This window comes from Monodon monoceros, unplaced genomic scaffold (assembly GCF_005190385.1).
Source record: "Monodon monoceros isolate NGI ecotype Baffin Bay Population unplaced genomic scaffold, NGI_Narwhal_1 Super_Scaffold_18, whole genome shotgun sequence".
Taxonomy (NCBI): Eukaryota; Metazoa; Chordata; class Mammalia; order Artiodactyla; family Monodontidae; genus Monodon; species Monodon monoceros.
The window spans coordinates 84557726-84585462 of NW_021703774.1; the positions used below are offsets into that span (position 1 = coordinate 84557726).

At 39.7% G+C, this 27737-nt stretch overlaps 1 protein-coding gene across 3 annotated transcripts; it reads left to right on the top strand.

The window, feature by feature from the left end:
- SLC16A4 (solute carrier family 16 member 4) lies at positions 1 to 24690 on the top strand. 3 transcript variants are annotated; one of them, XM_029228441.1, is made up of 8 exons: positions 1 to 2686; positions 6961 to 7093; positions 7799 to 7942; positions 8120 to 8281; positions 9566 to 10081; positions 11985 to 12196; positions 13272 to 13365; positions 23154 to 24690. In XM_029228441.1, the coding sequence occupies exons 1-8, from the start codon at positions 2600 to 2602 to the stop codon at positions 23312 to 23314; spliced, it is 1509 nt and encodes a 502-aa protein (XP_029084274.1). In that variant the 5' UTR covers positions 1 to 2599; the 3' UTR covers positions 23315 to 24690. The 3 variants fall into 3 exon arrangements, with proteins under 3 accessions (XP_029084274.1, XP_029084273.1, XP_029084272.1); XM_029228440.1 differs by lacking the exons at positions 1 to 2686; positions 6961 to 7093 and having other exon boundaries at positions 7717 to 7942; XM_029228439.1 differs by lacking the exons at positions 1 to 2686; positions 6961 to 7093 and having other exon boundaries at positions 7717 to 8281.
- Positions 24691 to 27737: the final 3047 nt, after the last annotated feature.

Genomic DNA, 27737 nt, shown 5'->3' on the forward strand with positions numbered 1-27737 from the left:
TGCATTGGCAGGCGGATTCTTAACCACTATGCCACCAGGGAAGCCCCCAAAGATCTAATTCTTACAAACATTTTTCTCCTGCCAATCTGAATCTAGAATGGAAGGAACACTGTGAAATTGTACCTTCCTCTCTCAACCAGGCACCACAGGTGGAGGTCCAGAAGAACTGACTCTGGTAAGAATTCTCACCCTTTATGGGCTTCTGCCAGCTTTCCCGGGATCCCATCAGCAGGCTCTAAAGCAAGTGGAGTGTCCCAGCAGGTGTCATCCTGGTCACCAGAAACTGTAGAGGAGGAAGAATAATTTTCCCTCTACCCTTATTGTAAGGGTTGGCTGGGATCCCTTTTTCTCTAGGGCACCTCATAAGTGGATAAACTGTGGCTACTGTAGTACAAGATTATCTTTGGTAAGAATAGCCTACTTGTTCACCCTTAAAACAAAATTTCATTCACCTGAGACCTCACACAGGACCAGCCCAGTTTAAGTCCAACCCAGTCTGACCCCGGACCCAGGCTGACTCCAACCAGTTTCTGGACCCAGTTTGGAAGAAGAAAGGTTCAACTAAAGTCTGACAGTTCATACTGCAAAAGCTTGCGGAGCTGGGGTGGGAGAGGGACTTACCCACACCTCCAGAGGCAGCTAGAAACCAGCAAGCCAATGGGCTCAGCAGATACCTATCTGTGGCTGCTCGGGGCCTCCTTCCTTTGTTCCCTCTTCTGACACCAGAACTGTTAAAAGACAAACTGAGGCATATTAAAAATTTTAAGAGTTTATTTGAACAAAAATGGATTCAAACCAGGCAGTGTCAAACTGGAAGATGTTAGGAGCGCTCCACCAACGGGAGCTCAGGGAGAGGCTTTTATAGAGAGGGCAGAAGCGAAGCAAGGAAGTCATTAATGGGCCACAGCTTAATTCCTGACTGGCTGTTTGTGACTGGTCATCCTTAGGTTCCATTTCGTAACCTGTTTTGATTTTGGTTTGCTAACATAGGCCAACTTGGCATTAGAGCCACCTTAGTGTGAGGGCCTCCAGGTTTAATCAACAACAGTTACCCAAAGGATTTTCTACTTGGTTTACTCTGATGCTTGCTTTTGGGTGGAGGGAGGGCCTAGGATGATGTCAAATTACAGTCTTTCCTCCTCCCCTCAGGAAGTAAAGTCCACTGGCAGGAGTGCCTAAATTGGCTCTAACCCTGGGCTCTCACAATGCTTGCTTGTTTTCACAGGGCAGAAGAATGAAACGCCTTAGAAAAAGAGCAACATTCTGGAAAATTGTATAGTTTCTTCTTCTTCCCAGATTGTCTCAAGTCTGTGGAGGATTCCCTTGCTACACACCACATCAAAGGTAGGATGAAAATGGGACTGTGTGTTGGGGTTGGTCCTCTATAGTGTTTTGAACAACTGGCATCTCTCCCTGCGCGGCCTGCTCACCAGACAGACAGCCGTACCACACGCCGTGCTGGCAGATTCTCCTTCCCAGGAAGAAAGAGCCTGCCTGCCTACCTGCCGGTGGCAAATAAAGAATGCCGCCCTCTCTCTCAGAATATCTACATTTTCTCTTTGCTTTTTCTCTCTATATATATTTATTTTACTGAACCACTTGTGAGAAGGCAGCAGACTCTATGACACTTCACTCCTGAGCTTCTTAGCACATGCCTCCTAAGAACAAGCACATTCTTCGGCAGAACCACGAGACCACCGTCACCCCTAAGAGATCTAACCTGGTCTGCTATACAGTCCTCATTCCAATTTCCCCAACGCAGCTCCTAAAGTCCTTTCCAACTTTTTTCTGGCCTGGGATCCATTCGAGGAACAGTCATTGCATGTTGTTGTCATGTCTATTTAGTCCATTAGAACATTTTCATTTTAGCAAGTGCTGTGAAAGGGAATTTCCAAGCCTGAAGTTCCCCATCCCTTTTTTATTTCTCTAAAGTCAAGAGCTTACCCAGAGGACGGTGCACAGCTTGCCCTAGGATTTGGTTTGCAGACCTGGGGGGAGAATAGTGCAAGGAATGGCCACTCCACAATCAGTGAGGTCAGGCTTTGCGATCAACTCCTTTGCTATTCCTGCCTGAAGTGAACTGAGTGGTCATCTTTCAGAGGCCATTCAAGAGAGATTTATGGAAGAGAGATTTATGTGGTGGCTTTGATGTCCCTCACATCACAGCCTTTTGTTATCTTTTTCTCATTTCTCCCATGGTTCTGCCTGGATCATGATTATGGAATAAACGAGGATAAGGGGACAGTCTAGTCGGGCAGACTTTATATGTAACTAAGGACATACTCCAAGAGAACTGTCAGCTCCCTGTGGACTTCCAGGGGAAGCCAGGCAGCAGACCTCCACAAAAATCCGCCAAATGGTACAAAGCCCTGCTTGTATTTTTGAGGTTGAGATCAGAGAGTCTATAAACTCCAGAGAGTCTGTAAACTTTAGAAATGAGGAGAAATCATCTAGTTTCAGAGGTGGGCTGAAAAAAAATTACAGTACAAGTGGTTTTATACCACAGAGGAAATAAAAGTTAAGATCATTTTGTCAACTGAGTCAACTCTGTCTTGGATTCGTCACAGGGATCTTCTGCATTTAAAACAAACGAAGCATCATGCTGAAGAGGGAGGGGAAGGTCCGACCCTACACGAAAACCCTGGATGGAGGTTGGGGATGGATGGTTGTGTTTCATTTCTTCCTGGTAAGAATTTACTCTCCCCTTTGCTACTGCCTGAAAGAAGGCTCCCTGAGAAAGGCTCAGAGCAGACTAAGATCACTTATGAAATCCTTGACATTTGAATGGAAAGGGGGTTAGAGCAAGGCCAGGAACTGCCAATGAACCCAAGAGAAAGTTGAAAATGTCCTCCTTGAGTGAAAGCAGAAGCATTCCATCCTGTCTCCTACCCCTCCTTAAACCTACAGAGTGCTCTGCTCCAGTTACTATCAGCAGCTCTGCCCTCGCTGCATGGCAATTAGGATTTGGGGACAATCGTACATTTAACCATCCCAGAAGTAGCACTGGAAACCGCTAAAAAGTGCTTTTGCAGGGGTGGGTGGGGAGGGAGTCCCCCAGCTCAGCCCAGCATAGACGTAACCCTGCTGGAAGCAACCTCCGTCTCTCCTAGGGGGCAGGGACTTTTCTTCTGTTCTGCCTGCTGTCCACTTCCCAACCCATCCCCGCCAACCATAACTTATGCTAGAGTTAGGCCCAATGTATATTTCTGACATGTCTGGAAAGGGAGAGAATGATGTGGATTCTGAAACTGGAGCCTGATTTTTCTCCTTCATCCATAAGCAGCTGGACTCCGCACTCTGTTTTTTAATTAACTTCTTTCCTTCATCCTCCCAGAAGCTCTTGGGGTCGTTATGTGAGACAGTGGTGATGTGACTCAGCATGCTCATTCTGATGGGATTGGTGAATCCCATCACAGCTATATCCCAAACCACCCTGAGAATGGCACCAGCTCCCCAATTCCTCTTAAGTGTTCCCAAGTAAGTTAACTTTGAGATGTATTCACAAAGACACCCTTCCCTCCTGATCCTCCTCCCCAGCCCAGCCCTACAGTAAGAAGCTCCCAGGGAAGGGAGTGCAGGTCCTGGTGACTACTAACTACCCTGAAGCCCACAACGTAGAAATACCACACCTCCTCCCTTATGACAGAGAAGGGGAAAGGAGGGGAAGAAGTCCTCAGCCAGGATATACATAATACAAAACTCCGAACCACAGGACTATTTGTTAAACATTAGCTTCATTACCAAAGAATGTGGAATCTCTTTTTTTTCCCTCCCAGAAGTGTTACTGAAGAGGAAACTAAGGACACCCTAAGTCTGAGAGCCTTCCTGTGACTGGGGCCACCTCCCCACATCACAGGCTTTGCAGAACTGGCATTGTTGGTGAGGATCTCTAATTCTCCCACCTTTCTCCCCAATAACCACCCTTCCTTTTCCTGTATTATCCTCTGAGGATAGGAAGTTATTTCATCAATTTAGTTGCTGGTAAGAAAAGTTGTCTAACAACCAGATTAATAAACAATGTCCCACTTTTTTTGGGTGTGATGCTACTTATAAAAGCACACACACAAAAAAAACATTTTGGGTCCCCAAAATGTTAACAGTTAACTCAGGCCAATCACCCACAGTGGTAATGTGGGTACTTAAGATGACGATGCTTTTGTGTCTGCATAAGTTACAAGTCTACTTTTCTATAATAGATGAGCTCCTGAAAAGATGAGTGAAAAACTCAATAACATGTTCTTCAAGAGCTCCCTACTTTAAAAAAAAAAAAAGACTCATATTCTAACTTACCATACTTTATAACTACATACTTGCATGATTGTTTTCTGTATTCAGCCTGTGTCCCAGGACTGAATGTTCCATGAGCACAGGGGCCAAGTCTGTTTGCTCACCACTGTAAGCCCTAGTAAATAGCCTGGAACACAGTAGGCACTCAATATATACCTGTTGACAGATGGGAGGATGGATGGATGGATGGATGATGGGGTAAGCCCATGTACAGTGTCTGATGTGGACTCTGGAACAGGACTGAAACCCATCAACCTTGGTCCAAAACATGAGATGAAATAGTATAATATAGATTTATCTAGTCTGCTTAGTTAACTAAGGGAATATCTGGACCTTGGGGAAAAGATTTTTAATAGCTCTGAGTCAAAACAGAAACAAAGTTGGAAGGTTACAAGTTAAGGGAGGGAGGCAGGGTGGCTACAAAGGCTATGTCCTTGGCCTTCATGATATACACAGTGGAAGGCACAGACCCAGTTATTAGAGACAAGTCATATCCACTTACAGCTGCTATGCCCAGACACCAAGGAAAGACCAGAGAGGAAAGGTGCTAAATTGGGGGGACCAGTAGCTAGCCAAACTCAGATGGCTAAGAACATAGAGGCCAGCATCGTGTAGATGCCAGCACAGAACCCATGTCCACAGAAAAAGAGGAAGGGTAATTTTACAGAATGACGCCTCATTGTCACATTCCCTGCTCATGAGAGGAGGCAATCACCGCCCTGTATTTTAAACTGAAAGAAACAAGTCTGGGTCATTTAAGGTTCATGTATATTCTCTAGCCTCATTTCCTGATAGAGGTGCCTTTAAGGCACGTTATGATTACAAAGTGCTTGATAAAATGCTTTTTTCATTTTTGCATATATAGCCCTGGTGTCCATAGCATTGTTCACTCTAAATAAGGAAAGTCTTGTAGCTTCTATCAAATCAGAATGGGAAAAAGTACATTAAGAGACTTCCTCCTCACCACCCCATCTTTTGCAACCTTGGAGCACCACCACTGACTCCTAGTCCCTTACTCCAGACAAGAAATAATACTAGTCTGAAGTAAGAGTCTAGCAGAGAGGATGGAGGGGAAGGCCTTGGTTATTTTATTCAGTAGGTAGAGGCTGAGGGAAGGAGGTTCCTAAGTGGAGGCAGGTCTCTGATTTGGGTGAGTGGGTGGATGGTACCAATCAAGAGAAATGAAAAGGAAGAGTAGGCATGGGATAAGAGAAAGATGAGTTTAGTTTTGGATAAGTTAACCTGAGTTAGAAAGATATGGTAGACATTAATATGAGTCTCGAGCTCTTGGGAGAGCAGAATGGTTACACAAGATAACAAAAACATAGTTAATAGTTTGAGTATTAAGTGCTAAGTATTACTTTACCAGAATTTTCTCAGTCTTCACAGTCCTATGAGCTAGGTGACATTTACTTTTCCTCTACTTTATAAAAGAGGAAGCTTAACTTCCGTAGTTTGCCCAAGGTCACACCCCTAATAGGAAGCAGAGCCAGGATTCTGGCCGAGGCAGGCTGACTGCAGATGGAACACAGTATTCACAACTACACCATGAGTTCAAGGGTGGTAATTAAAACCTTGAGACTGAATGGTTGTCTATGGGGCAGGTATAAAGTGAGATGACTGCAGAACCACAGGGGGAAATATTTACCAGGTGAACAGAGAAAGAATCAGTGAAAAGGAACCCAGGATCTGTGGTCCTTCCACAATGCCTAGCCAGCTTGACAGCAGAGAAAGTGGCCTTGAAACACCAAGGCCACTGAAAAAAAGGAAAGGAAAGGGGCCACTAAGAAGCCCCTGGAGACAAGAGTGAGTACATGTGGCTCCTGGGCTTTGACTGACTGCAGAGCCTGGCTAGGCCTCCCTTCTAGTTCCCCTCAGAACCTTGCTCCTCACTGCCCCACTTCTAATCAGAATTCCAAGAAACAAACAGCTGGTACGCCACTGAAAGAAAACCTGACCTCAAAAGAGGAGCTCCCCCTAGTGGAAGGAAGGAGGGTGGTGCGGGCAAAAGGGTTAGATGGGACAGAAAAAAAGGGTGGGGCACATGACCCAACTGTAAGGTGACCATACATCCTCATTACCCTTGCTGTACAGGCATCAATTAATAGCACTACTTTTCACTCTCAAAGAGCTTCAACTGGGTGATAAATTATTATGGTTGCCGTATTTATATACCAGGTGAGGGAGGGTACTCAGCTCAAAAGCAGAGTTAAAGCAAAGCTAACCTAAGGACTGACAGAACAATTCTTTTGGATCAACACACATCTCTCACAAAGGTAACTGGAATTAGCTGTTTTTAACAGATGCTACTGTAACAGGATGGTATAGTGGTTGGTCTGGAGTCAGTCTATCTGGGTTCAAGTCTTAGCTCCAGCATCCCCATCCTGAGCAACTTTTAAGCTAAATCTCAATTTCCTGAATTTCTAATACAATATTGACACACCTATTCCATGCCTTTGTAATGAGAATTAAATGAGATGCTTTCATGTAAAGTGATTAGACACTCCAAGTGGACAACCCGCCCCTAAAATTTAAAATGTTACAAAGAGGAACTGGCAAACAAACTGGTAAAATACAGGTGACACAGAGAATCAGAGCCTCCAGCAGTTCCAACCTCCCCTGTAATGGCTTACTCACCACCCGACTTGGACTCTTTGGTCTGCTTTGATTTAGGTAAATGTATTCGTGATGGGGATGACCAAGACTTTTGCAATTTTCTTTGTGGTTTTTCAAGAAGAGTTTGAAGGCACCTCAGAGCAAACTGGTTGGATTGGATCCATCATGTCATCGCTTCGTTTTTCTGCAGGTATAAAGCCATCAATAAGCTTGCTGTCCAAGGAAAAGGACCACCAAAGGACAATCCCAAGAAGACTCACCTGTCAGTCAATCAAGACTGAAGCTTTGCTAAAACTCAGGTTCATTTATCAACATGTAAAGCTGAGAAAAGGACTTGCAGTGTTTAGCCTCCGCTTGACTTGGAAAAACTAGAAAAATTAGTGCTTAAACAAAGAAAGGTGAAGAATCCAACTATTTAATTCCATGATTCAATTTTCATGCCTTGTTTCTTTCAACAGTGTCTTAATAGAGGTCCAGTGAGCCAGTCTCTCAACTGGAATGTCGACCATAAAGCTCTAAAAGACAGAACCAATTCCTCTTCCTTTAGTTCTAGTTGGAGCTAGAACATGGTGTAGATAAATAATTGAACTTAGTCATAGGTCGCTAGAGGCAACCGTTTTTTGCAGAGGTTTCACAATGCATTTTCAGCAAGCTTCCTTTCCAAACCTGCTTATTTACAATCTTTTCTTTAAAACAAACAAAAAACAACAAAACTTCTTCCTAAAAGCAAAATAGTGTGGGGCTGGGAATATTAAGAAACTCAATACAGACACCTTTTTGAAGGATACACAAATGTAGAGTCCTCTTATTTCCCTTCAGTTGCCCATTTAAATTGCACACCAGAAGATAAGGGATGCCAGAGCACATTTAACTAGCATTTGTTTCTTTTCCCAAGGTCCCCTAGTTGCTGTTATTTGTGACATAATTGGAGAGAAAACTGCCTCCATTCTTGGGGCTTTCCTTGTTACTGGTGGATATCTGATCAGCAGCTGGGCTACAAGCATTCCCTTTCTTTGTGTGACTATGGGATTTTTACCTGGTGAGTCCATTGTAAAAGTTAAGACTTAAAAAAAAAAATGGAACCAGGAACCTTCCCTTTTACTCTCCATGAGTTCAAAAGGCCTACTTATATTATCTCAGGTCCAGGAGAATATCTTGTCCAGTACCAAGCCACTTAATGTGAAAGTGATTCCAAGCTATTATGTTTTTCTTTTAGGTTTGGGTTCTGCTTTCCTGTACCAAGTCGCTGCTGTGGTCACTACCAAATACTTCAAAAAACGATTAGCTCTTTCTACAGCTATTGCCCGTTCAGGGATGGGACTGACATTTCTGTTGGCGCCTTTTACAAAAGTCCTGATAGATCTATATGACTGGACAGGTGAGTCATTCTAAGTTTCTGAACCATCAACTCTGTAAGATTTAATGTTGAGCCCTCTCTATGATGACTACAGAGGAAGTGAGCATGATTCTAAAGTAAAGTATTCTTCCTTGGAGAATATATGGCAAAAGAGACTCTGAACTACTTGCAGGCTTTGCCCGTCATGCAGGCAACTCAGAGTTCACCATAGAGTTCAAGTCTGAGGGGATGGAGGGCAATCTATGCGGCTGGGGAAACACACCTTTGCAGGGAAAGCGGTACTCCTGCGGAAACAAGGATCCTCTACTCAAAGCATTCTCTTCAAATTTTCTCTTTAAGAAAAAAATCTGCATTTAAAAAAGTCTCCTCCATCAGATTCACTAAAATAGACGGAAAAAAATTGAGTGAAAAGAGGATTATGTTCCTTAATACTTAATCTTTTATATACTGTCAACTATAAATTTTCACAAATGAATAAAAACCATTCACTCCACAATTTTCTTCATACCTGAGATAAAACATTTGGATTAAAATAACCTCAAAGTATTGGGGAAAAAAATCTATGTATATGTACATATATGTGAATATATAAGCCTATTCCTATCCACAGAGCAGTTTTGTTGAACTTTTCCTTTCCTGATTAAAAAAACCACCAGTAGTCTCATGGTGAACAAGACCAGCTGACAAATCCATAAGACAGGATAGCAGAACCTACAGCTAATTCTATCTCTAGAAGCAACACACCCAAGTCACAGCTTTGGTCAGGACACGCTGAAGTCAAGCAACTACTCAGCTTCAAAGGCAACACTGGCATGTCTTCTTTCGAGGACATTTAAAACATCACGGGATGACAGGCTATCTCCTCTTCTAAGGCAGTTTCCAAATGATTCCCGTTACCTAATTCTGTATTTTCTGTACCTAAATCTACACCCTCCCTTCAGGACATTTAAAACACACTGTAATTTTCTAACATTTGAAATGACTTCCCCCCCACCCCAAACCATTTTCTTTCCTTTAGCACAAATAACTCTCCTTCCATGCCCCCTAGTGGCACAGCTTTCCCCTTTTCTATCTGCAAGGACTCCCTGTTTTCACAAGGATACAGCAGTATGTACGGCTAACAGTTAAGTCAATGGATTTAAATGCTTTCAGCTAAATACAAGGACAAAGCAGTGTTTTCAGGAATTACTGCACTATGACTGAATATTTAGTGGTGGGGCCTCTTCTGAGCCTAAGCATACAGAGTATTGTGAAATGAGAGAGGTAATTTTTAGCTTAACTTCTCAATTTCTCTCTCCTGTTTAGGTGCCCTTATATTATTTGGAGCAATCACATTGCATTTGGTGCCTTCTAGTATGCTCTTGAGACCCACCCATATCAAAAGCGAGAGCAATTCCGATATTAAAGATAAAAGTAGCAGCTTTTCTGCAAGTGGTCCAGAGGCAGCATGTGGGACAGAAACATCATGCCGCAGTGAGATACAAGAGTCTGCCATCAGGGACAATACTATGCAGGATGGACAACCTGTTATAAGTTTAACAGTCTCACAAAATCAAAATGAAGAGTTCAACAATGAACCTAACAGGAACAGACTCTTCCAAAAAACTAATGAAGAAAGTTATGGGAATAAGACTATTTTGTGGAGCTGCAAACAAAAACTCTTTGATTTTTCTCTTCTTAAGAATCCTTTTTTCTACATATTTACGTGGTCTTTTCTCCTCAGTCAGCTGGCATATTTCATCCCCACCTTTCACCTGGTAGCCAGAGCCAAAACACTGGGGATTAATATCATGGACGCCTCCTACCTCGTTTCTGTAGCTGGTAAGAAAGTCTACTTCAACCTCACCCTCAAAAGGAGAAATGAACTTAATTTTACAAAAATTTATTAAATTTAATTTTTAAAAAGCTTAAGAAGAATAATTTTTTTAAAAAAAGGAGTTGTGGGAAGGCCAGAAAAGCAAGTTTTTTGAGGCTGGTGGGAGCAGCAGGACTTTCCCTCCAACCTGTCACTGCATCTTGCACACAGGCTCTTCCCTACCAGACAACGGACCCCAAAGCAAGTCTTATTTTCATATGTCAGTATCTAAGTATTTGTTGGATACCGAACTTTAGAAAGCTGGTGCTCAGTGACAACAGCCATCTTAGCAAGCAAAAACAATCCTAGGTAGGCTGCACAGTGCAGTGGTTGAAAGGATTGGTTCTGGAGCTAGACTTTCAAGTTTTTGCAGTGTATGACAGTGTGACCTTGGGCAAGATACTTGCCTTCTCTGTGTCTCAATTTCCTTGTAATATATGAATAATAGCATCTACTCTCAGAAGGTTATTAGGATTAAGCAAGCAATGCATGTAGAGTTCAGAATAGTACATGAACCACTGTAAGCATTCAATAATGTTCTAGTAGTATTTGTAGCTAAGAATTTTTCCCCCTTTAACTCAAAGTAAGAGGATAAGATAAATAAGCATACTAAGGCTAGTCATTAATGGGTAGGCTGACATTTAAAATGAACTAGAATGAAAAAAAAATCATTTTAGTTGAGTACTTATAAAAATGTATGGAAACAGAATGCTTGATCTAGAAGAGATGGATTCTTTCAACTGACAAAATAGGGAGTCTAAAAAAATGAAAATGAATGAAATGGAACTGGTTTGCTCTATCTGGAAATTCTCAGTAGCTCAACATTAACTTTTCCCTTGCTAATTTCTGGAAAAGCCTATTTACCAAGCCCTTGCAAAACTGACTGCACCCCATTTCCAACTGCTTCAGTCAAATAAAACTTGTGTACACAAGAAAAAGATACATAGCTAAACTGACTTTTTTTCCACTAAAGCGTCTGGTAGTATCAATTTAGATCAGATTAGGGCTCCACAGCAGGACCAAAGAACATAATAAAGTTTCAGTATGTATCCTAGGAAATAACTGTAAAAATAGATATAGAGATGGCAGTATGAATTTTTAATTCCTTTTCGTGGAGCAATTTATGTTTGAACCATAGGAAGAATTTTAAGTATAAAACAACTGCAGCTCATGCTCCTCTTGGTGAAAATCTTTCAGTATTTAACTGCTACATTAACATATAATAGGATAAAGGATAAGAATGTTCTGTTATCATAAAACTAAGTGAAAAATGTTATTCTTAAATTTTATTCAAGTTACACCATAGTTCCAGTGTTCAAGAGATGATCTCCCATTTCCGGACTTCCTACATATTTTCAAGTTAAACGTAATAGCCTTTGGAGAAGGACTTAATTACCAAAACCTCATATACAATTATGAGTCTCAACATCTGTTTTTTTTCTTCACCATAAGACTTTATTATTTATACTCCAGTCTTCCACCATATGACTTCCCCAGGACACTAACCTGTGGGTTTACTAATCTTCAAGAAATCTCACTTCCTCACCACTTCAAGGGAGCCCAGCGTTCTCTATAACCTGGTATTCCCAGTTTGGTGGTATGAGTTTCCCAAACACAGTCAGAAAAAATACCTGGTGAGTCCTCTACCCAACTCTGAAGGAGCCTTTCTGGTATTTTATTGATGTGTCTGGAATAGGTAAGTAAATGACAGAATCTATTGATAGACAAATGGAACCGTTTTTTTTTTTCTCTTATGTCCCAGCCTCAGGATGAAGTCATATTACTTAGGAAAAGATGCCTTTTACAGTTTTCAAAAGGGCTAGGAAAATGGAATTAGGATTTCATAAGACCTTTTCAATATTGTTCCAGGTATCATTGAGACAGTCAGTCAGATTATCTCCGGATGGGTTGCTGATCAAAACTGGATCAAGAAGTATCATTACCACAAGTCTTACCTCATCCTCTGCGGCATCACTAACCTGCTTGCTCCTTTTGCCACCACATTTCCACTACTTATGACCTATACCATCTTCTTTGCCATTTTCTCCGGTGGTTACCTGGCATTGATACTTCCTGTACTGGTGAGTAGACGTACTCATTAATGTTCTTACACCATTTAGTAAAAGTGTTAACAATCACCTCCCCAAAAGAGAAAACATATTTTGTATTAATTTTATAATTAAAAACAAACATACTCAGAAACCTTGTAGCTATATCTTATCCAGCTATTCATCTTACCTTGGGGGGGTGGGGCCGGGGGGGGTGAGAGGACTATCCCCCCGTGGGACGTGGGACAGGAAAGAAGAGCAAAATAGGGATCAGAAGGATTCCATTTTGCTTATCAGTCTCCCAGGTTAGACTTCTGTTCACTTCTTTCCTTCAGGTCAAGAAATTTCTTTGGTTCTAAGACACATCTTGGAAGAGTTCCTTAAAAGAAAAAAGGGCTTCCTGACCAGCACTGGCTTCTCTTTTGTTGAGAGAAGTTCTGTATACTTTAATAAGGACATTGTGTTTTTAACTCCTCTCCATCTTTACCCCAAATTGACATAAAGTCCTAGACCTGAACAGAACTGAGTTATACAAATACTTCTGGGTTTTTCTTGGAACCCCATGGGTTCTTAGAACTAGGCCCCCAGTGTGCTGCAACAGAATCCCCCGGAATCTTCTGACCTGATATCAGTATTAGCATAAGTGCTGCAGGATCTTATATGAGGCTTAAGCAAAAATCAAACTTTCTAAAGCTGAAATCAACTCCTGAGATATCTGATTTCTTATAAACCAATGGTTGGTATTCAGCCATAGGTGGATTCAATAATACCACTGTCAGCTCCAACTGTAAATACCATTTCCTAACAGAGAAGAGCAGTGAGGTTCAAGGGAAAAAAGTATCCCTGAACCAATTAAAAGATTTTAAAAAAGAAACAAAAACCAACGTTCCTTACTAATAAAATGAAAACACTGTCTGCCTACTGAAATTACTATTCCCTATCTGCCTCAGCTCTTTCATAATATCAGGGTAAAATGCCATCCAAATCACCTCAGAAGTCAACTGTTCACAGTTTCAGATGACATACACAGTATTTGCCCCTCTGTAGGCAAAGGTCTCCACAGAATTTCACCCTCAATATGGCTAACACTGGATTCTAATCCCTACAGGTTGATCTGTCTGGGAATTCTATGGTACACAGGTTCTTGGGGCTTGCCAGTTTCTTTGCTGGGATGGCTGTCCTTTCTGGACCACCTTTAGCAGGTAACAGCTTACCCACATTCTGAGTAAACTTCAAAAGCAATGAAACAAAATGCTGATCCATGATTAATGGTAACACGTAACGACGTTATCAGGTTAAAAGAAACTGATGATTACCTCTGCTGTTCCTATACCAACTCTCACAACTCCATCACTAATCCAGGAGAATCTCAGGGTTAATTCAACAGATGTGCACTAGGCAGATTCTTACATTCTCTTGGGAGTCTTAGAGCAGGGATTGTGTGTATATCTACTTCTCTGGGGAGACAATCCAGAGTTTTATCAGATGCCCAAAGACCTATGATGGTTAAAAACAAAAACAAACAAAAGCTGTCTTGGATTAAGGCCAGAATCTGTGGAGAGGCTATGTGGGGCCACTGGAGAACATTAAATACAAGTAGAGTAAAACTTGGGGGAGTTCTGTTTTTAAGTCAACTTTAAGACTGAAGCATTGTTTTACATTCACTTTTTACCTATTGGGACATTTTGTGCTTGCTGAACATTTAATCTAAGACTATTAAAAGACTGCCTACTCACACAAATTTCTTTAGGAAACAGACTTAAGCTTTAGTATCTTACACTATAGGTTCTCAATATAGTTGAATTACAAATTAGTACAGCATTTCCAATCATCCACAAAAAGGAATTCAGCCTAAAACTTACTTCTGCTTCCCTCAGTCCTGAAGACAGAAAAAGGGTCTGATCTTGTCCCACTATCATTTTTTTAAACTAAGTTTTATAATGACATTAGATTTACACCTCTATGAACTTAAGACTTAAAGGCAAATATCAAAAGTATAAAAACTTAATAAAAGAAATTATTACTGAAGGTAAAACAATGTACCACTATCTGAGTTTCAATTTAGGTATACCTATCTAAAGGAAAAAATTACACAAATACACAACTAAGTCCTTATTTGCATTTATGAACACACCTCTTCCCATGAGCTCTAACTCAGCCAATACTTCGTAACTGGAAAACAGGCTAGAATTTTATAGCCCAGAATTGTTATACAGGGAGTGGTAAAAGACCAAGCACCAGAGGTGGCTAGCAGAGCTACTCTATGGCTAGTATCCAGGTCAGTGAAATACAGAGTTCAAATACAGTTTGCTGATGAATTTTTTCAATTTTGACCCTTCTTCACTGGCTGTCCTAATGATGTCTTGGAACTTTTCAAGCGTATTAGGCCAAAAGTGTAGGGAAGTAACAAATACCAGGGCACAGAATATCTTATTCAAATGATGAAGGCAAATAACAAAACTACATGTTTAGAGATAAATGTTTTTGTATACATTTAAAAATATTTAAAGAGTTCAATGTATGAGAAGACAAAGCAAGTTTTGTGAGGAGTATTACTTAAAAGGAAAAAGCTATAGATGTATGTGTGGGTCTTGAAACCAATTTGTTGGTCATGATCTTTAAAAATTTTTTTTTTTAAATAAAAAAGGACCACGAGCAGATTAGAAATCAGAGTGCATCACTTTATTGTGAAACTTATTTCACACGCACACACACCTATGTAACAGAAAACATATGTGATGTAAAACACATTTCTTACTATTAGTGAGTCAAAAAAAAAAAGTTACAAGCCTTTTCTTACCCAATGTCCATGATACCCTAGCACTGTATGTGAGGATAAAGACAGAGCTCATGGTAGAATTTTTACCTGCTAACTCTGAAAATGTTATTTAGGCAATCATAAATTTTTTAAGTTCTACAAAAAAGTCAAAGGAAGTGATAAGGCTATTGCTGAAAGCTTAAGTACAGGTTTTCAGTCTGGGAGTTGCTCAGAGTATCTTAAACAAGATTATGATAATAATATATAATTCAGTTTATAATTAGTTTCCTGCTCTGTACCACGGTTTCTCATTGACTACAATGTAGTGCTAGGCTTCTTGCTGAAGGGAGACTTCGGGAGAGCCCTTGCTGTAGGTCCTTGCTCTGTGAAGTGACAAGAGGGTTTTACAAAGGCCATTAGATTTGTTCCTAACTTCTGACTCCAGCAGCAACTACTAAAGAACATCAGAAATACTGAGTTACAGATCCACTCAACCCCCAACTGGTACAGGCAAGTTACGTTACTGTCTTTAGCTTTAACTAAATCGAAAGGCTTACTGGTTATAAAATATTAAATTCTAAACCAAACTTAGATCTTCCGAACTGTATGAGATCCTCATTTTTTACTTACCTAGACTTGTTATTACCAAATTACAAAAGGTGAAATTCCTATAAAAGATTACAGGTATTTAAAATAAGGAATCTAGCAAACAGTAAAATGTTTCACAATAATCCTCAGTCAAAAGACTAGTTAAAAATGGTACATGAATAATAATTTTCTCCTTCCTGTATGGAAATAAAAAAGAAAAACAAGTTAGTTCTATACAGCATATTTTAAAAATTCAAGGAAAGGGGAATATAAAGCATAGGAAACCCAAGGAATCATATAACCGAGATTTTTTAAAGTTACTTTTTTCTTTAAAAAAACGTAAATAGAGCATATGGGCAAGAAAATTATTTATACATCTTTTGTAATGGTGATTATGATAAGAAATACAGTGGCAACAAAATTCTCCATCAGATCTTGGTTAAAATTGACAGGGATTGGGCTTCCCTGGTGGCGCAGTGGTTGAGAGTCTGCCTGCCAATGCAGGGGACACGGGTTCGAGCCCTGGTCTGGTAGGATCCCACATGCCGCGGAGCAACTAAGCCCCGTGAGCCATAATTACTGAGCTTGCGCGTCTGGAGCCTGTGCTCTGCAACAAGAGAGCCCGCGATAGTGAGAGGCCCACGCACCGCGATGAAGAGTGGCCCCCGCTTGCCACAACTAGAGAAAGCCCTCGCACAGAAACGAAGACCCAACACAGCCATAAATAAATAAATAAATAAATTTAAAAAAAAAAAAAATTGACAGGGATTGAAATAAATAATAGTTTAAAAATTATCCCCCCCCCACTCCCCACAAGCGACCACCCTGCCCACTCCACCCCACAGCTCTCCCTATTCTTGCCAATACTCAGCAACAAATTCAATTTTAGTTAATAATATGGCCTGCTTCAGACTGGACCAGTTTCCGGGTTTTTCTAGTTTCCTGACCTAGGTGGTCAGTAGACCCAAGGGTAGACCAAATGTCACTGTTCATCCAAACCCAAATGCTGTTTTTTTGCTGGTAGATGGCATCCAGAACTATACACTGACATCAAGATGGAAGCATTGGAAGGTTGTGGAAAAATAAAAAGTATTAATATTTTTAAAACTTAATATACATTTCTAATAGACCCCTGTTAACAAAAGTACACCTGCAGAAAGCAATCTAAATAGAAAAATAGTGCCTTCGGCAAAAAAAACAAGTATACAGTCATATTCTCCAATGTACAAGACAGATATAAGTTACTTATGTTAAACTCCTAGTCTTGTACCTGAGGTATTTTGACGCATGAGCTCAAAATGCTAATGGCTGTTCAATTTCATTTAAAAATAAAACCACTTGGGCTTCCCTGGGGGCACAGTGGTTGAGAGTCCACCTGCCGATGCAGGGGACACGGGTTCGTGCCCCGGTCCGGGAAGATCCCACATGCCACGGAGCGGCTAGGCCCGTGAGCCATGGCCGCTGAGCCTGCGCGTCTGGAGCTTGTGCTCCGCAACGGGAGAGGCCACAACAGTGAGAGGCCCACGTACCGCAAACAAACAAACAAATAAATAAATAAATAAAAATAAAACCACCAACAGCCCATATCAGCTGCCTATAAAACAAAACCACCGAATGTAGTTCCTCTCTCTTCCACATACACCCCCCTTTCCCAACTGATGAGCGCATATATTATGCTAATATTTATTTTAATATAAAAAATTTAAATCACAAATCTCTGAAAACTCCCTTAAAATGCCATAAATAATTTTGTTTTTGTTTTCACCACCAAAAATTTATTTTCCATCCATACAGGTGATTTCCCTTATCCATTTAGCCCTCCCTCCTGCCCCTTCCCCTCTGATAACAACTACTCTATTCTCTGTATCTACATGTTTGTTTGGTTTGGTTTGTCCATTTATTTTGTTTTTGTTTGGTTCACAAATAATTATTTGATTATAACTCAGTATTCAGTCAATAATTATTAAGCAACTTATTAGCACAGAACTCTACTAGCTGCCACATGGACAAAGAGAAGACAAAATTATTTGTTCAATGTTCTTTCATACCTTATTGGATCATGGTATAGCATTCACTCTGTCAGCCACATACACTGCTTAACATTAGGACTTAGTCTAAAATGTCTAAAACTGAGAATTGTTAGAACTTGCATTCTTCTTCCACTTCATGAATTGAAAATTCGGTTGAGCCACTGTAACCCATGTCTCCATTTTCTTACCTTTAAATGAAGGCACCCTAAGCTTTGGTATAATAAAAATGACCTTAAAATATAGTAAAGCTTCACTCAATCAAGCAGATATTTCACAAAAATAATATTTTTCAACAAATTCAAGGAGAGTTATTTCTAATGCCAAATAACTATAAGTTGATTGTACTCCAGAATAAGCTAAAGGTAACTAGTTCCTAAAGAAGAAGTACATCTCTCTCTTGCTATTATTATTTTTTTTATTTTTATTTTTTTTTCCGCTATGCGGGCCTCTCACTGTTGTGGCCTCTCCCGTTGCGGAGCACAGGCTCTGGACGCGCAGGCTCAGCGGCCATGGCTCACGGGCCCAGCCGCTCCGCGGCATGTAGGATCTTCCCAGACCGGGGCATGAACCCACGTCCCCTGCATCGGCAGGCAGACTCTCAACCACTGCGCCACCAGGGAAGCCCTCTTGCTATTATTATTCAACCTCACAATTCATCAGAAACACCATGGAGCAAAACTGGTAATTTTGCATTAACTTTTTCCAAGTTTTTTTCTTTTTTATAAATTTATTTATGTAGTTTTATTTATATTTGGCTGAGTGGGGTCTTCATTGCTGCACATGGGCTTTCTCTAGTTGCAGCAAGCAGGGGCTACTCTTAGTTGCAGTGAGTGGGCTTCTCATTCTCTTATTGTGGAGCATGGGCTCTGGGAACGCGGGCTTCAGTACTTGTGGCATGCGGGCACAGTAGTTGTGGCGCATGGGCTTAGTTGCTCCGCGGCATGAGGGATCTTCCAGGACCAGGGCTCGAACCCGTGTCCCCTGCATTGGCAGGCGGATTCTTAACCACTGCGCCACCAGGGAAGTCCTGCATTAACTCTTTATCTGCGCTTTACAAGAAAAGACAATGGCTAAAATGGAAATTCATCCATCTAAGCTTGTCTCTCTGTCCCATGAACACAGACAAGTTCATCTCCTCATGAAATGACAGGTCATTTCCTATCTCTATTACATCCTCATTTCAGATACAATGTTAAACAGATATTCCACCCAGTCCTCACTCCACCTTTTATCAACCATGCCCTCTAGAGTTTTATCAGTCATCTTGGCCTATCAGTTGAGAATTTCTCTACGGCCTGAAATTTTATTTGGAAAACAAACACACAAGCAACTCAACCTTTTGGTCTGCTGTAAGTCCATTTTGGAGATTGGGGATACGGGGGACAAGTGAGAAGGCAGAACAAAGTTCTCTGTCCTTTAAATCCTGAGAAATATATTATACCCTGAAGAGGCAAAAGGAAACAATGTAAATCATTTCTTTATCCAGTGGTTATTTTCCCCATAAGCAACAAAACCCACAGAATCTTACTTTGATACAGCATTCCTAGGATTAATGAATCCCTACAAAAGCATCAAAAATAAATTCCAAATAGCTCTCTATTGTGGTTTAAAAAGGAGAGAGGGGAGGTAGTCCTTTCCTTGCAAGGCCAAGGAATCAAGTTTCAAAATCCTAACACAGACCACAATCCTCTTAATAAAACTTACAACACAGAGCCAATACTTATAGCACTACCAGTAAATCTTATGGCAAATTTCTATCATGAGGCCTTCAGAGAGCTCCTGTCTTAAAAGGCACTGAGGTTTATATTTGCTAAACCATGTTTCCCAAGATTTTTCCCTTCATGGCACATACAGGAAATATTTGTACAGCACACTCTAAGTAAAATGGCAAGGCTGCTAACAGCCAGTGGGCAGCTCCAGTGACCCCAAGAATGTGAGAAGTTCATTGTCTCTGCACACCTTGGAAGTCTGCCACTATTCTACAGCCTAACAGCTAGAAGCTCTGGTTCAACACCGGCCAGTCACTTACAGAATCCTCAGCAACTAATTTGAACTACCATCAAGGAACTTTGGAATTAAGGGCCTTCTAGGGGTATTTCAAATCTTAACAAGATGACCAATAATAAACTTACAGTAGTAATCCTATTGAAAAGGATTCATAAATCAGCTGAAAATCAACTTCTGAGATATCAGATATGAATACTTTTTAGACAAGATGTTAAACTCATTTTTAAACGTGTATGGCTTAACCCATAAAATGATATAGAGTATCATTTTTAAAATGTTGACATTTAAAAAAATGAATTTAGATTCTATATTAAACATCAAACTTAAAAGATTATTCCAATCCTTTTTTTGTTGACTGTAAGAAAACTGGTTTGCAAAACTGTTTAAGGAAGTTGAGGCCTATCTTCTTAGTTGTTTTAAATTATCACAGGAAACATTATTAGATATTCCTACACAGAACAAGGGTTACAGCTATAAAGAAGTAATTTGGACAACAACTTTACTGTATGTAAGAATCAACTGGGTGCCACCTAGGAGGAAGTATGCTTAGGAAGCCAATGAATTTGCACAATTAACATGCATCTTAAGTGAATCTGATGCAGGTAGTCTGGAGACACCAAGGAAATGCTTAGAGGGGACTTCAGCTTAGGAAGTCTGCACCAGTAGGCAGCGTACTCCTCAGAATGCTGGCTACATACAGTATTCCTTAGCATGGAGTGGAGGCTCAGATCCATTGCATGCTTTCCTGGACTGTGGCTGGTATTCTCTGCCACTCAAATGCTTTTGCTATGACCACAAAGAAACCCAGTCTTTTGAATGTCAACTTATGCGTGCATTTCCATTTGAAAATGATTAGAATGCAGTGGTTTCTGAACTACCAACAATAACCCTGAAACTGTTTAGGGTTGAAAGTGCATTTGTATACATCTATTTCGTGCTATTATAAAAAAAGTACAAAGACCTAATAAAATCAGATCAAATATACATTCTTCTTTTTTTTTTTTTTTTTTTTTTTTTGGCTGCACCACGTCGCGTGTAGGATCTTAGCTCCCTGACCAGGGATCGAACCCGCGTTCCGTGCAGTGGAAGTGAGGAGTCCTAACCACAGGACTGCCAGCCAATTCCCTATACAGTCTTATTTTACTTTCAATGGTGGGGAAAGGCTAATTATTCCAACCAAACAGAGATGTTTGGTTAGAGCAGCAAAGCTATGGATTTAACTTACCTAGTAGCCACTTAAATTTAAGCTTGATTATGAAGCTAATATTTTCATAGGACAATTAATTAATAATAGTACAATATAGTCCTGCATCTTACATTTCACCTCATATTTGCTATTATAAATAACATCTCAAAACTAAATACTCAACTGCACATTATTATCGTATGGAATGGCAATTAGATCTTAGAGACAGAATTTTAAAATATACTAATCTCTCAACAATCAAGCATGAATGGGAGAAACAGATTTAAAACAAATTATTTCATTAAACTTTGCATTGGTTATTCCCTGGCAGTCCAGTGGTTAGGACTCAGCGCTCTCACTGACAGGGGCCCAGGTACAATCCCTGGTTGGGGAACTAAGATTCTGTAAGCTGTGCGACACAACATAAATAAATAAATAAATAAATAAATAAATAGAAACTTTGCATGGAAATACATGGAAACAGTTCTAAAGCATGCTAAGTAATTCCCTGCCCTGGTAAGAAAATACACTAAATATATCTTAATCTTTCACATTTCAGAAACAACATTCTGACTTTAAATGTGTGTGAAATGAAAGGCTTATAAGCAGTTTTCTCTTAAACTGTTTTAGTCCCTCCAGGATTTATAAAACAACTCAGTTTCACTATTTTTAGCTTTACCCTCCTGACCTTTTAGCAGCACTATCTACCTCCCTCTCCAAGAATTTGTAGTCTTTTCCTAGAGTGTTACTTCAAATACCCCTGTCTTACAATTCACAGGTTATATATAAACTGGTAAACTGCTATACTAAGGGACTAAGGCAAGAATGACAAAGGATAAGAGGGGGTGCTGCTGCTTTCCACAGTTCCTCCTTCATAGAAATTTCTAGAAAAACTGACAGATTGGTCAACCGTTTCTTAGATATCTAAAGGTCAATCAACATAATACAAAGACTTGTCCCAGTCAGTTTCACTATTTTGCTTAACTCCAAGAAACATTTAATTGAGGTCACTGATCAAACAGTAAAAGCAAGTTAAAGTTAGCTGAATTTAAATAAAACATTCCATTCATTCATTACATTAAGAAAAGGAAACAAAAAGCTAATGAAGCAAACAAACAAAAATTGAAAGTCTCTATCAGAGCCAAGTAAGAGAATAAAAAGGAGAGGAGATAGAGACACACAATCAGACAAAAAAAAAAAAAAAAAGGGTATACTCTACACATCCAGTGAGAAATCATGTTCCAAGACATAAGTGAAAATCAAAAGATACAATGTAAGCTCCATGCAGACAGATATTTTCATCCATTTTTGTCCATGGGTTTATCCCTAGTAACCAGAACTGTGCTGGCATAGAGTACCAAAATTTTTTGAATAAATGATCAGAATAACATCCTTGACTTAAGGTTTTTCAAGATTTTAAATATAAAAACTTATAAAAGCCAGATTGTAAGTTTGCATCTACAAACATAATATGCATACAATAATCTAGAAAAGACTGTGACTCCCTGAGAGGTCCTGAGCCCTTTTTAGGGAGCCTGAGGTCAAAACTATTTTCATAATAATATTGAGACATTATTTGCCTTTTTCACAGGGTTGACTTTTGCAATAATGTATAAACATTGGTGCCTTGCACAAATATTCTTTGCCACCACAAGCTCACACTTTTTTTAAAAAAAAGCGTTTCACCTAAGAAGTTCTAGTATGTGCCATTAGCCAAATGATTTTGAGGACCCTCCCAATTCTTGCTTTTAAAAGAGCACTTTGAGATTTCAGGGGGAATTATCGTCATTGTTTAACCCACTTGGCCAAGTAAGTCAGTTCCTTTTCATTTGTTCTCATAACCTCCTGAACCATCCATCCCCTCACAGCCTTTATCGCAGGTGTAATTTATGTGGTTAATACCAAATCCCCACTAAACTATATGGTCTATGAGGGCAGGGACCATGTCTGTTTTGGCTCATTATCATATCCTCAACACCTAGCACGTTGCTGGGAACACAGTAAGAATTCAAATGTCTGTTCAGTGAAGGAAAAAAAGATAATAATCAGTTCTCATTTTTTTCTTTGGAAAATAGTAATTCACAATACTTTTCTTCGTAAGAATAGTGGTCTTCTAATAAAATTCATTGTAAAATGAAACGGTACGTGTTCCTAATTTTCTCCAACTTCCAATACAAGACTGGAGATGGGCTCTGGGTTCACAATTACTTTTAACCCAACGTTTAAACCCCTAACTCAGATGGAATTGATTTAACTTCATCAATAGAAAATAAGACAGGTAAGCAGCTTGACTAACTTTCTAATGGGTCACAATACAGACTAGTAAGTACAGGAGGCTCCTTCCTTCAAGGAACGGTTCATGGCTGAGAACTACTAATGGAAAGGTTTGCATCACTAACAGAAATCCTTCCTTCCGTATAGGCTGGTTATATGATTATACCCAGACATACACCGGCTCCTTCTACCTCTCGGGCATATGCTATCTCCTCTCTTCAGTTTCCCTTTTCTTTGTACCATTGGCTGAGAGATGGAAAAACAGTCTGACCAGAAAGAGAGAGGACTGCAATCAAGTGAGAGCTTAACAAAAGAAAGTCTAAACTGAAAGTCACTGGAAACAAAAGCACGGAAGAAAAGTACCCGCATTTGTAAACTAAGAAGGTGAACCACATAATTTTTTAAGGTTCCTTTTTGCTTTAGCACTCTGAAGAATGTCTAACTGGTGGTAAGAAAAGAGTAATAGCAACTTAAATTAAACTCTGTTAGTATTTAATCAAATAGGCTAAAATTTTAATCAGGTGAAGCAGTTACTTTAGATATTAAATGAAAATCAGAATGTACTGTAATAATAAATTAACCAAACTCTCAGTTGTGCCATGGTAATTCAGTCGCAAAAATATGTAAAGACAGAAAACCATTTTCCTTCATATAAAGCAGTATTAAACAGAGCCATTGAACTCTGGAATGTGAATGAACATTGAAACATTGTTTAGTGACTGGAAGAGTATACACCCCCCAAATAGTTTATCTTTGCTTCTTAACTAGAGATAATCTTTGTTTTCTTTCATTATTTTGTTTCTTAAATTTTCTATAATAAACATGTATGCTATGTAATAAAAAATAAATAAGAACTGCTAAAAAAAGAAAAAACCCCACAAACAACAAACCTTTATTGCAAGATCATTTGAATAGTATTCCTACTCATCTAAACAATGTTACTTTTTCACTATATCTAATTATCTGGAATGTTCAAGCTAAATATCTAGACATATCTTTAGAACAAGTTTTATATGAAAGTTGAATAGGTGGCTCTTAACGGGAGATAAACCAAAAGATGTTTCTTAAATATGGAATAATTATGTTAACTAATTAATGTCACTTAGACTAAGCAACTGCATGTAGATATAGAGAGCTCTTCATTATCCGGGTGATTTTAAAAGGAAAAAAAGACCACCCTAGAGTTCTCTGCAATACCAACCTCCTCTAGAATCTCCTTCTGAATGGTCCTCAAGACTATTATTACTATTATTATTCCATCTTTCCATTCCTGTCTGCTTTGAAATATCTATTAATTCCCTATAGAGAAAAATCCTAAACTGAAAGCCTGGTTTTAGCTCCAAAATGCCACACCCTCTCACTCTCTACGTGTGCCTTTGTACAAGCTGTGCCACCAGTTACAATCCCAATGGCTTGCCATTCTCCACCAGGCACGGTCTCACTTATCCTTCACAATCTGACTCACCAAAAGCCTCTGAAAAACCTCCCCCAGCATTGTCATTCTCTCCTCCGTAATCTCATCTAACTTTTTTTTTAATTAATTAATTTATTTATTTTTGGCTGTGTTGGGTCTTCATTTCTGTGCGTGGGCTTTCTCTAGCTGTTGCAAGTGGGGGCCACTCTTCATAGCGGTGCGCGGGCCTCTCACTATCGAGGCCTCTCTTGGTGCGGAGCACAGGCTCCAGACGCGCAGGCTCAGTAGTTGTGGCTCACGGGACTAGTTGCTCCGCGGCATGTGGGATCCTCCCAGACCAGGGCTCGAACCCGTGTCCCCTGCATTAGCAGGCAGATTCTCAACCACTGCGCCACCAGGGAAGCCCTAACTTTTTTTCTTTTTTTTTAAATCTTTATTGGAGTATAATTGCTTTACAATGGTGTGTTAGTTTCTGCTTTATAACAAAGTGAATCAGTTATACATATACATATGTTCCCATATCTCTTCCCTCTTGCGTCTCCCTCCCTCCCACCTTCCCTATCCCACCCCTCCAGGCTGTCACAAAGCACTGAGCTGATCTCCCTGTGCTATGCGGCTGCTTCCCACTAGCTATCTATTTTACGTTTGGTAGTGTATATATGTCCATGCCTCTCTCTCACTTTGTCACAGCTTACCCTTCCCCCATCTAACTTTTAACAGAGCACTATATGAGCTGACATGTCAATCTTTTCCATCAGTCTGCAAGATCAACAAGATGGATCTATTTCCCAAGGGCCAGCACCAATTCTGGAACCAAACTAATCTGGGTTCACATCTGGATTATCTTAAAAACTGCAGTTGGTCCTATTTAAAATGTATAGGTTTTACACTTAAATGTAAATGTCTAACATTCCTTTTACATTTCAGATGTAAGACAATATGAATAGAGCAGAAACAGTACCGCCTCACACAAACAGCAAAAATAATAATAAATCCAAGCTCTGCTACCTGTTACTACGTAACCTCGTGAAAGTTAGCCTCTCTGAGTCCCAATTTCCTCCTCTGTAAAATGAGGATACCACCAAGCTACCTCACAGCTATACTATGAGGATTAAATGAAAACATACTTGTACCAAGCAAAATACCCTTCATACACAGTAGCTGATAATTTCCTTTCTTCTTCTTTCTACATCAAAGCACAAGATTAAGAAAATCAATGATTTACTAGGAACCACTCTCATCCGTCCCCCCTTCCCTCTTGAGCAATAACTGTTCTCAAAAGACGTTAACTACCTAGGGCAACTAGTTTCTTTCCTCCTATGAAAGCAAACTATACGTTTTAAGCAGAACCAACTACAGGGAGTTCCCTGGTGGCCTAGTGCTTAGCATTCAGGGCTTTCACTGCCATGGCCTGGGTTCCATCCCTGGTTGGGGAACTGAGATCCCGCAAGCCGCGCGGCCAAAAAAAAATAAAATAAAATAACCCACAAAACAGTAAAAGTAGAACCAACTAAAGAACTCCAAGTTGAATTCTGATTTACATAGGCTTTATGATTCTTACACAACAGAGCAGTTCTTCATCCTACTCCATGCTAATAGCCCCTCTAAACCTGGGCGGTGTGGATCAAGAAAGACTGACTCCCTAGACTACAGGAAGCTAAAGACTTCAGAGCTAATGTATTCACTATATTAACAATCAACTTTAAATGTTCCTATTCATTTACTCCTGCCCTTGAACAATATTATAAGATGTTAACACATTTCTAAGTAACCATAATCTAGAAATACTATCTCGGACAGATACAGGGTTTCAAGAAAAGCAAGAGTACACCGATTTTCTATCTCCTTCCCCCTCAAGATATCCCATGGGACAAAGAGGAAACAAAGAGGTTTAGCATGTGTTTGGAGAAGTAGGCTGGTGAAGAACTTTATTTCAACATCTAATACATACTAGTCACTGAGGCAGACACATTTTATATTTAATCTTAATTTAATATTCACAAACTTTGGAAGAAAATACTATGATGACATTTTACAAATGTATAAACTTAAGGTCAAAGTAATTAAACACCCAGTAAGTAGAGGAGTCATAACTCAAACTCAAACTGACAAAAAACCCTACACTTTCCCCTTCAGACAACCCTGGCTTCTTAGCAGTGTCACAAGATTACGAAGCTAATTTAATTGTAAGCAGTTATCTTATAATAAATTCGTTCTAACTCAAATTGGCATAAACTTTTAATATCTAGATTGAAATGAAAATGAGGATGCAAAATACCTAAGAACCAAAACAAACAAATTAAAGTCACAAAACACATCTGCTACAATGCAATAATAATGTAGTTGTTAAAGATAATGAACTTTTTTAGGTCTTCCAATATTCACCAACCCTGACCAAAGGAGGTAATGCCTAAGTATGTGCCACTTATAATTCCTCAATACTAAAATATTAGTTGAAATGTTTATAAAGTATTATCTATAAATATACATATTTAGTAGAGCATGATAATTTGAACATAAAAGTTCAATAATACTTTCTTCACAGTTACTTGCTGAGATATTTAAAACTATTAAGATACCATTTCTTGCTGTTCCTACTCTAAGAAAATGTCATACCACCACTGTAAAAGGAATTTTCTATATACGTTGTTCATGAAATACTATTTCTGATACTAAAACTCTACCCACATGGAGCAACTAAGCCCGTGTGCCACAACTACTGAGCCTGCTCTCTAGAGCCCGTGAGCCACAACTACTGAGCCCGCGCACAACTACTGAAGCCTGCACGCCTAGAGGCAGTGCTCCGCAACAACAGAAGCCACCGCAATGAGAAGCCCACGCACAATGAAGAGTAGCCCCGGCTCGCGGCAACTAGAGAAAGCCTGCGCGCAGCAATGAAGACCCAATACAGCCAAAAATAAATAAAATAAATTTATAAATAAATAAATAAATAAAACTCCACCTTATAGTACTTTTCAGTTTTTAAAGTTCTTTCCCACCTATTACCTCATCAGCATCATGCTAATCCTGTGAGGAAGATGGATAGGTATTAATATTCCTGTCTTACACCTAAGGACAAAAGCAAATTAAGACCAAGTTATTTGCCTAAAGTTACAAAGCTAGTCCTAATGGAGCCAATTCTGAAAACTAATTAACAACGCTGATTAGATCACAGCCCCTGGCTTTTCTTCTTTAATGATTTTCTAAAAGTATAATAAAAGCAACAATTACTTAAATGGACTGAAATAATTTGTGATATTTTTCAAATAATCTAGGCATATTAACATATGTGATGCTATGTTTGTTTGCAAAAAATT

Bases quoted from the DNA above. Each gene is read 5' to 3' on its own strand.
- SLC16A4 (XM_029228441.1), top strand. From the start codon at position 2,600: ATGCTGAAGAGGGAGGGGAAGGTCCGACCCTACACGAAAACCCTGGAT. The intron at 7,094-7,798 runs GTATAAAGCCAT...TCTTTTCCCAAG, and splicing joins ATCGCTTCGTTTTTCTGCAG to GTCCCCTAGTTGCTGTTATT. The intron at 8,282-9,565 runs GTGAGTCATTCT...TCTCCTGTTTAG, and splicing joins AGATCTATATGACTGGACAG to GTGCCCTTATATTATTTGGA.